At 33.9% G+C, this 10797-nt stretch overlaps 1 protein-coding gene across 1 annotated transcript; it reads right to left on the bottom strand.

Annotated features, from left to right (window-relative positions):
* Positions 1–3350: 3350 nt before the first annotated feature.
* Positions 3351–4022, bottom strand: LOC21401367 (histone H3.2). The gene has a single exon (XM_010089069.2). The coding sequence runs from the start codon at positions 3927–3929 to the stop codon at positions 3519–3521; it is 411 nt and encodes a 136-aa protein (XP_010087371.1). The 5' UTR covers positions 3930–4022; the 3' UTR covers positions 3351–3518.
* Positions 4023–10797: the final 6775 nt, after the last annotated feature.

Genomic DNA, 10797 nt, shown 5'->3' with positions numbered 1-10797 from the left:
TCTAAACAGATTAAATTTATACTGATTAGAGGTAATTAGTTTAGCTCACGTAAGTTAATCTACTACTTACAGTCCAATATTAATTTCTGAATAATTCAATATTGTTTTATATTCTTACTCGCGTAATATTTCAAACTGTTTCAAGTCTTGAAATTAATTTTAGACTGAACAAATTCTAAATTTTACTTTTCTGCATTCTATCCCGAGAATGACGTTTCTGACAGTGTCAACTCCCGAGCTCATATTGTATCCATCTACTATAGGTATTTATCTTGTGACTTTAACCTAACTGTCTGGCAATTAAGGATTTTTTTCTTCTTTTAAAATGTCAGTGCGTTTTTTTTATACGCCGCTAACATCGTGCTGTGCTTGGAGATTCTTGAAATTAAGATTCTCAAACTATACTTGTACTGAAAATTATTCCGCCTTAAAATACGGCGAGAATTTATCGATCGAATTTACTTGATCGAAACATGAACTTAACATGAAATTTGCTATAGAATTTAGGAATACATATATTAATTCCATAAATCCTCCATTCACAATATAACATAATATTTTCTAAGAAAATCCTTGGCTTAAAAATACATGAATTGTATTATTTAAGGTCTGAAATTTTCTCAGTCATTACACCCTAAATAACTTTATATAGGCCCAGCCCTACCCTAAGGCCCGACGGGCCTAGGGCCGGGCCGGGCTATTGCAAGCCTGGCCGGCCTGGCCCGAGCATGATTTATATAAATTTAAAAAAAGATAACGAATTTTATAATAAATAGTGAATAATGTAAAATTTTAATGGAATAAGACTTTATTTATGTAATTATAACTTCTTCATTAAAAACCTTACTAAAAAAACCCATTAGGATAAAACCTTAGTAAGAAAAAAAGAGTGCAGTATTATTTTCACAGTTACAATAAATTAGATATAAATTAGATACCTTGATTCACAATAAATTAGATATAAAAAAATTAAAACATTTATAATTATAAAATTTATCAATACCTTGATTACTTTATATGGATAATGAAATTGTGACTTGAATATTGTAGAGACTAGTGTAGAGATTAGAGAATCACCAACTTTTTTTTTTTTCAAACAAAAATGAAATAACAAAATTGAGATAATTAACAAAATTGGAGAATAAGAAGAGAATAGAGAGTGAAAGTTGTGTTGTGTGAAAAAAATGGGTTAATAATGGGAATATTTATAGATAAAATTTAGGGTTTTTTTTTGGGTGGGTGGGGGGGGGGGCTAGTAGAGGGTTGCAGCTCTCTGCTTCAGACTTACTGTCGTGAGGCAATGACTCAGCCCAATGGTAATATTACCGTTGGGCCAAAAACAAGTAAACAACCCAGGAAAAAAAAAAGGGCATGGCCTTTGGGCTGCAGGCCTGCAGCAGACCGACTGCTCCTTAACCTTTCAGGCCCGGCCCGAGCCGGGTCATTTTGGACTATTTTCAGGCCGGGCTATTCAAGCTCTCCAGGTCAGGCTCGCGCTGCCTGTTGGCCTAAAATTACTGCCTAACCCGGCGCTACACTAGGGCCGGGCTCGAGCTTAAACATATTCAGACCGGTCTCCAGGCCCATAAAATGGGCTTTGGGCTGACCCCGTCTAGCCTGGTCTAAATTTTCAACACTAGATTTAGCTCTCAATTTTGATACGTCGTTATTTGTTGAATAAAAACATGTCGTTTATGTAACTACAACCGAAAGGTACATGGCATTTATTACTTCTTTTGGAGGAAACGATGCGGTTCATACTGCATAAAAACGACTCAAAAGTAGCGAACGTGTCGTTAGCTTAAAGGAAAATTAATATGCAGTAATGCAGTTTAACTATAATGTCGTTTACCATAAAAAATGTCGTTTACATGTTATGAAAAAAAGAATGCGTGAACGACATCTCGTTTAATATTTAAAGAAATAACGAGATGTCAATTTACTGCTTCAAGGTTAGAAACATCTTCTGATTAAAACTACATGCTGCTTACACAGATAATAAACGACAAATTGAAAAATGCTTTCATAAAACACAATCGTTTGGATAAGTAGAAAAAAGACAATAAATTGAAACCATTTTTGTTATTTTTTAAAAGCCATATTATCTATTTTTAAAGGAAACGACAACAACGTTGCGACCAACATGTAAAGAACACATGTCGTTTTATCAAGAAAATGGCACGTGAATAGTTTGCCCCTAAATAAAAAAGATTAAAAGATTATTCAGCATTAATAATAAAACATTAGTCAGAAAACTCATTCACAACGGCTTTTTTTATACTTTTTTTGCTACTCTGGTGTCCAATTCTTAGAAATTAAACTGGCAACAATGAATCCATAATTAATGATAATAAATGAATGCGTGAAAGACATCTCGTTTAATATTAAATAAATAACGAGATGTCAATTTAGGCCGTTTAATTCGTTAATTTGAGTTAAAATGTAATTTTATGTGAGAATTTTATTATAATAAAAAAATTAAATGTTACTGTTTTTAAAATCTTTTTACTATAACAAAATTTAAATATTAAACTCAAATCAATAAAATGAACGAGACCTTACTACTTCAAGATTAGAAACATCTTCTGATTAAAACTACATGCAGCTTACACAGATAATAAACGACAAATTGAAAAATGCTTTCATTGCAATAAAACACAAGAACAAGTCGTTTGGATAAGTAGAAAAAAGACTTAATTGAAACCATTTTTGCTATTTTTTATGGGAAAACGATTCTTTAGTTTCCATAGAAAAATTAAAAAGCCATATTCTCTATTTTTAAAGGAAACGACATCAACGTTGCGACCAACATGTAAAGAACACACGTCGTTTTATCAATAAAATGGCACATGAATAGTTTGCCCCTAAATAAAAAAAGATTTGGCCAATTCATTTCACTAATTCAAATTTTGCTACAATAAAAAACTCTCACAAACAATCACATTTAGTTTGCCCCTAAATAAAAAAAGATTTGGCCAATTCATTTCACTAATTCGAATTTTGCTACAGTAAAAAACTCTCACAAACAATCACATCTAATTTTTTTACTATAATAAAAAATTCTCATATAAAATCACATCTCAACTCAAATCAATGAACTAAACGAGCCAACATAAATAATAAAACATTAGTCAGAAAACTCATTCACAACGGCTTTTTTAATAATTTTTTTGCTACTCTGGTGTCCAATTCTTAGAAATTAAACTGGCAACAATGAATCCATAATAAATGATAATAAAGGAAAAAAAAAACTTGCATAAATGAAGAGATAGGAAGGACCAACTGAAAAATAAGCGAATTACGCAAAAACACAACCTTTAAGCGACAAATACTAACAAAAGTGAACTCAATTTAGCAAACTTGATTTCTTTCAATAACAAAAGAAACTAGCTTACATATCGCAAATTAGCCATTGGATTGCAACAACATTATACAAAACCCAACGTTTCGAAAAGAAAACCCATTACATCCTGTTAAGCACAAGGAGACAATTCTCAGAAATGTCAGACATCTCAAATCTAAGCTCTCTCGCCTCTAATCCTACGCGCGAGCTGAATGTCCTTGGGCATGATCGTCACCCTCTTGGCGTGGATGGCACAGAGGTTGGTGTCCTCAAAGAGACCGACCAAGTAAGCCTCCGCGGCCTCCTGAAGAGCGGCGACGGCGCTGCTCTGGAATCGGAGATCAGTCTTGAAGTCCTGTGCGATTTCCCTTACCAGCCTCTGGAATGGAAGCTTCCGAATCAGAAGCTCCGTGCTCTTCTGGTACTTCCTGATCTCTCTAAGAGCCACCGTTCCAGGCCTGAATCGGTGAGGCTTCTTCACTCCTCCGGTCGCCGGAGCCGACTTCCTCGCGGCCTTCGTCGCCAGCTGCTTCCTCGGCGCCTTTCCTCCGGTGGACTTTCTTGCCGTCTGCTTTGTGCGGGCCATTTCGAAGAACGATTGGATTTGTGAAAGGAAATGAAGTGTTTGTTTCCAAGGAAAATGAGAATAATACTAGAAAGCAATGAAATTTTGGGGGAAACTTGGAGTGGCGATTTATAAGGGGGGCGAAAAGAGGGGAGAAGCGGGTGTGTTGAAACTTCAAAATTTTTTGCGCCTTTGGATGTTAATCCGAAGCGTTGGTTTTGTGTCACAGTGGACGGTTGGGATTCATTTGAGGTGCGGATCGCGATCCTTTATATTGAAATTTTTTAAGCTGGGCGGTCCTCTTTAATTTCGTTTTATTTTGAAATTTTAAACTTGGGGGGTTTTCTGGACCTGGACGTAATATTCTCACTTACTATTTGGCTTTGTCATCATACAAAAGGCCCAAAAGATGATAAAAGCCTTCCTAAAATCTTTTTTATTTGAGATAATCAATAAATCTCTACATATAATCATATATGACAATTAATTAATTCTAAAAAATATGACAATAATGTAAGGACCTATTCATTTCACCGATTTGAGTTTAGAATTCGAGTTTTGTTACAGTAAAAAGCTCTTAAAAATAATCACATTTAACTTTCATACTACAGTAAAAAGCTCTCACATAAAATCGTATTTTAACTCGAATTCGTGAACTAAACGGGCCTAAATTTTTTCAAACATATGATTAACATGTAAAATTCAAAACAAGAGCAGACAATGGAAAATATAAGACAGAATTAACTAAAATATAATATTATTTTTTCTAATTTATTTTGCTCTATAAATCTTTTCTTTTAATATTATCTTTTTCAATGATATCCAATCATTAAAAATTTGAATAAAAAATTAAATTTTTATAAGAGAAAAAAATTTTAACAAAAAAATTTATACTCATGAACTAAACACCACCTTAAATTACAATGGGAAAAGAGATAAATACTCATTAAAGTGTATGAGTCTAAATTTTTACTCATTATTCTTAATTATTATCTTTTTTAATTAAATAACTATATTAGTTATTAAAAAAATTACTATATTAGTCAAAAGTGTTTAATCAAAAGTAAAAGAAAAAAATGTAGACCTATGCACTCTAACAGTAAGTTCAACAATTTTCTCAATTGTGAACTTAACCCTTTAAATGGGGTGTTGTGGGAGTAGCCCCGTTTATTTCGCCGATTCGAGTTTAGAATTTAAGTTTTACTACAGTAAAAAGCTCTCAGAAACAGTCACATCTAACTTTTTTGTTACAGTAAAAAACTCTCACATAACGTCACATCTCAACTCGAATTAAAAACTTGAATCAACGAACTAAACGGGCCCGACGTATATTCGAGATTTTTTCCCCCTTTTTATTTTGGTTTTCAATTCTTTCTTTGCTATTAAAAAAATGGAGTTGTTATTGTCAGTCCTAGCAGACCTATTTAAATTGCATTTAACTTTTAACCATGTAAATTTATCAGTAGAACGAAAAAAAAAAATGTAAATTTATCTGACATGGTACCAAACGACGAATGGACAGGGTCCATCTATTCCTCCTAATTAGCCAAGTGTCTAATCCAACACATTACGACGTTGAAAACTTTGGTTACAAAATTAGTGATCAAGTTTGACGGCATGCAACAATCAAACACAACCACCCCTTGAAATCGTAACCCTGTTATTTTCAACTTTCCAGGACAAAATTCAAATATCCTATTTCTTCGGAGAATTTCTCTTGTAAAGCCTCTCTAATAATATGGTTAGTTTTCAACCGATAGATTTATTTAAAATCACATTCATTTAAAAAATTATGTAAAATAAATCATTTTTAATACGAATCAGATGATTGAAAATAAAATTTTTTCAGTCGTTCATTTTTTAATGCATCTATCAAAGAAATCCCTATTTCTTCAACGTGGCTTCTCAACAAAACAACAGCTTGTTATTTTGAATTGAAAAGCCTTAGCAATGTGTTTAGCATTAAAACTAAACAATTGAGTTTTATTGAATTTCCTGAGAGAACTATTGCCTGGTCAACCAATGGAAATAATCTAGTGCAAGAAGGTTCCAAAATTGAACTGACTAATATATCTGGGCTCTTTCTTATTGATATGCGTCAATTTCACCCTTTAATGCTCTCTTATGTTATAAATCTTCGAATCCAAATCGAATCTCTGTATAGTTTAAGGACTGGAGTTATCATTTTCTTTTCATTCGCAGGATTGAGTCAAACTCAAGATAATATAATAATAATTTGCCATGCATACTATGATAATATATATATATTTTTTCATGTTGGCATATTGACTTTAATATCTAAATAATCAATAACCTTTGATGTGTAATACCAATCAAATCATTTTCATAGGAAAGATCCTAGGGCCGTTTTCGTCATGTAACTTAATTTAAAAATAAAAATCATTCCCTAAAATAAAAAATGTTTGCATCAAAAGCATTAATTTTAAGTAACATGGAGTTGTAACACAGTATGGATTTATGATAACGTGATTTAACTAAAAGTTTCCATTCTTAGTAATTTTGTTAATTTTTGGTGTTTTGTAGTCTTTTTATTATGTTTTGTAGGTTTTTAGTTCGTAGAAATAAATGGTTCAAACCAAGTATTTTTGGAGACAATAGAGCTACATTCTAACTGCAGCTAAAATCTTTGACAAATTGGACTGCAACTGGCTATTTTCGGCTGCAGCCAGATTCGAGGTAGCGAGCACTTAGAAATTCAGTAATAACTCTATAAAATAGAGCTACTTTTCTTCTTATTTGCATTTAAATTTGTTTTGTTCTTAAAAAAATTTATTTATTTTTAGTTTTATTTTCTGTTATTTTATTTTATTTTAGTTGATTTTATTTAATTTTTCCTCTAATTATTTTATTAATCCTTGGTTGTGTTTTAATTAGGTGAAAAGGCAATTAAAGAGACTAATTGGGGTTAAAAGTAATTGAAAAATTAAAAGCCATCAGATTGCTTCTCCATTCCAGCCATTTACACTCTGCCATGTGGCATGCATAATCAGAGCTTTAAGGGAGTATTTGGTATGCAGTAATTTTTAGATAAGAATGGAAATCTTCTCACATTAAATTCTATAGGATTCACTTTATCCTAAATTAAAATAATCTGAACAAGGTGTTATTCAAATGCGCAGAATTCATAATCCTAAGAAGGTGGGAATCTCACTAACAGCCAATAGCCACCATTATCAAAGCCACACCACTGCACTTATCACCATAACCACCGTGTCACATGCTCTGGCCAACCCAGCCTAACGCCAGTGTCCCATGGCCAACCCAGCCCCCTGTCAACAGCCCATGACTAGCCCAGCCCCGTGCCGCCATTGACCTCCACTGTGCGAAACTCAAGACCTCGACGACCTCTGTCGAACAAAACTCAGACCCCTCCGCTTTCTGTCCCGCGAAATCCAACCCTGTCAGCCTCCACTGGGGAGGGAAAAGCCCATGTGGGGTTGGCTCCTTAAACATGGTGATTCCTTAGAGTGGGTTTGGATGTGGTTTGGCGGTCGGAGTTGGCGTCGGAGGAGGAACGGGAGTCATGCTTCTCCTTGCAGGTTAGGGACAAGTGGGTGCTCAATGCCGCTGCATTTTGGGGTTTTAGGGAATCCTTCACTTTTGGATTTACACCCATGTGTATGGATTTGTTTAACCTTCTTCTGGGTATTTCTTGTTTTTCATCGAAGATTTCCATTTAACTATTGATTTACAGCCTCGCCTCCTCGTCGACGTCAGCACCTCGCCGACTCCAAGTGGCTCATCGCATCGGCGATTGGATCTGCTCCGAGAAAAAGTTGATGATTATATAAATTTGGTTGGGTCGCCACCGTCTGCAACACTCCCCCACCCCGACTATCAAATCTGCTTAATCAAATTTTTATATTTGGTTTGAGATTTTAATATATTCTTAAAAATTTATTAAGATTTTTTTTTTTAAGAACAACTTACAAATTTATTTCTTAAACTAAGAAGAATTTTTGAGTTTCTTTAAGAATAATCAAATTTTTAGTATTTTAAATATTTTAAATTAATTATTATTAAGAAAAAATATATTACATTATTTTGTACTAACTAAAAATAATAAAATAATTTTCTTGAAAATGTGATAAAAGATTTTCATTTATAACCAAACGTAATAATATATATTTTTTAAAAATTATATTACTTTCTATCATTTTTTTAGTAATACGATTCTTGCTCGTTACGGCGTACCAAACGCACTTTAAAGGTTTTTGTTGTTTGCTTTGCTGACGTGTGAATGAGGAAAGCTTTATAAAGTTTTTAGCAGCCGCAAGACCAAGGAGGATAGCAGCCCCCCTGTGATTATTCCTACATTCCAAGAGAAGAACTCTTCCACGTGCACAAGAAATCCATGTCAGCCAAACACTTCCCTAGTAGCCAACCAAACGCTGCCACCTGTCCTAGCTTGCGTCAGACCCTAATGGACTTGATCCTTATCTTTGGTTAACGAGAGACTTTTCCAAGGCTATATAAAAGCCTTTCAGCCGCAAATCAAAAGAGGAGAGAAACCCCTGCGATTACTTCACAGAGCAAAGCACCCAAAAACAAGAAAAGCCCCATGGGAAGAGCTGAGAGAAAAAATTAGGGGAATCATTTTGGGAAAGTTAGGGTCATTCTTTTAAGATTTTTATTTTTAGTTTTAGATTTTGTAAGGGAGAAAATATTTTAAAGATTAAGGATTAAAGAGTCAAATTTAGAGCACATGACACCTCCATATGAGTTTTTCTTTCTAATTTATTTATCTCTGTATTGTTGTGAATTGGGATATTGGAACCCTTGATTTATTTTAAATTAATTATGTTTTAGTTTTATTTTGCTAAAGCTCTAATTGAGCCCCATTATGATATTTTAATTTCTTTTATTCGAGTTATTTATTTTTATTTTCTAAGATTAAGTGTTCATCACCGTTCTTAATGCTTTTAATTAATTGGCAACTAATTAGATGATTGGTTAATCATAATAGAACTGGAAGGGAAATTATGCGTTGAGTTCATTGTGTCGAATGCCATAAATTGTATGTGAGATAGGAATATACTTGCATAATTTGTGTGGTCGCTACATGAAAATCTATGAATCGTTCATGATACTTTGATTGTTGTAATTAACATAGGAATATAGTGGGTTAGCAATTGAGGAGACTTTTGGTGTAACTCGGGAGAGAGCATTGAATAAATTAGGGATTTTCAATTGTCAACTTGGATAATAAATATGAATAATGAGAATTGAGAAATTAAAGTGGATTAGTTATGGTGAAATCAGTTGCTCTAGTGTTTTAGTTATTTGTTTTGTTTTATTTTTATTTGTTTTAGTATTATTTTCATTTATTCAGTTGTTCAAATAATTTTAGAGTTAACCAATTTCGGTACTTAATTAAAATTAACGCAATCCTCGTGGGAATGATACTTTATTCACTACTTTATTACTTGTATGCAATTTTGTGCACTTGTAATTTTCACATCATTTTCGCGTGCTGATGTGAACTTATGTCTCATTTACACTGATTTGGGGAGGAAGTATAAAAAGAAAACGACCTAAGAATCTAAGGGGATTTTGGGGGAGGCAGAAAAATAGAACCAAAAGAGGGAAATATAAGGTTTTTAGAGATCATTCAAGAAGATTGGATTGGAGCTTGTTCTTCAACGAGTTTTATTTCTCTCGTCTCCTTTCTCCTTTATCTTTTAGGACTTGTATTTTCCTTGATATTGCTTAGACCATGGATATGTAATGACTGAGAAAATTCCAGACCTTAAATAATACAATTCATGTATTTTTAAGCAAAGGATTTTCTTAGAAAATATTATGTTATATTGTGAATGGAGGATTTATGGAATTAATATATGTATTCCTAAATTCTATAGCAAATTTCATGTTAAGTTCATGTTTCGATCAAGTAAATTCGATCGATCAATTCTCGCCGTATTTTAAGGCAGAATAATTTTCAGTACAAGTATAGTTTGAGAATCTTAATTTCAAGAATCTCTAAGCACAGCACGATGTTAGCGGCGTATAAAAAAAACGCACTAACATTTTAAAAGAAGAAAAAAATCCTTAATTGCCAGACAGTTAGGTTAAAGTCACAAGATAAATACCTATAGTAGATGGATACAATATGAGCTCGGGAGTAGACACTGTCAGAAACGTCATTCTTGGGATAGAATACAGAAAATTAAAATTTAGAATTTGTTCAGTCTAAAATTAATTTCAAGACTTGAAACAGTTTGAAATATTACGCGAGTAAGAATATAAAACAATATTGAATTATTCAGAAATTGATATTGGACTGTAAGTAGTAGATTAACTTACGTGAGCTAAACTAATTACCTCTAATCAGTATAAATTTAATCTGTTTAGAGGAAATAATTGAGGATAAGATCAGGCACGTAATCTTGCCTTAATCAGATACTTTATATAGTGAAATTTTTAGGGTTCTTGCACTTTCTTTCTCTTATTCTCGCTCATTCTCTCTCCTCTCACGTTTTCTCTCACACAAACCATCAATGGCCAAATACTCAAGTTAAGATTCCGACCTCCATTTTTGACACCACCGGTGTCAATAGAAAGATCTCGACGAGCTGAGTTCAACGACATGCGGCACGACCTCCAACCCCGCCGGAATCAGCCGCAATCGCCGGCGGAAGTTCCGAAATTCCCATTTCTTCCCGTCGTGATATATCCGCCATCCGACCTCCGATTGAGATGATTTCAGTCCCTATGGACTCAGTGCAGCGAGACGAAGAAAACCCATCCATTTTCACAGCTCGATTCTGGCCGGAGCACCGCCGTCCGTGGTGGTCGGAATCGCCGCCGCCGTCGCCGTCGTTTCTCTCTCTCCAGGCCGTCGTGGATGTCACCGCCCCCACCAATC

The sequence above is a fragment of the Morus notabilis genome, unplaced genomic scaffold (genome assembly GCF_000414095.1).
Source record: "Morus notabilis unplaced genomic scaffold, ASM41409v2 Scaffold89, whole genome shotgun sequence".
Taxonomy (NCBI): Eukaryota; Viridiplantae; Streptophyta; class Magnoliopsida; order Rosales; family Moraceae; genus Morus; species Morus notabilis.
The sequence above is the reverse complement of the archived record's forward strand: the minus strand, read 5'-3'. Positions and strand labels throughout refer to the sequence as shown.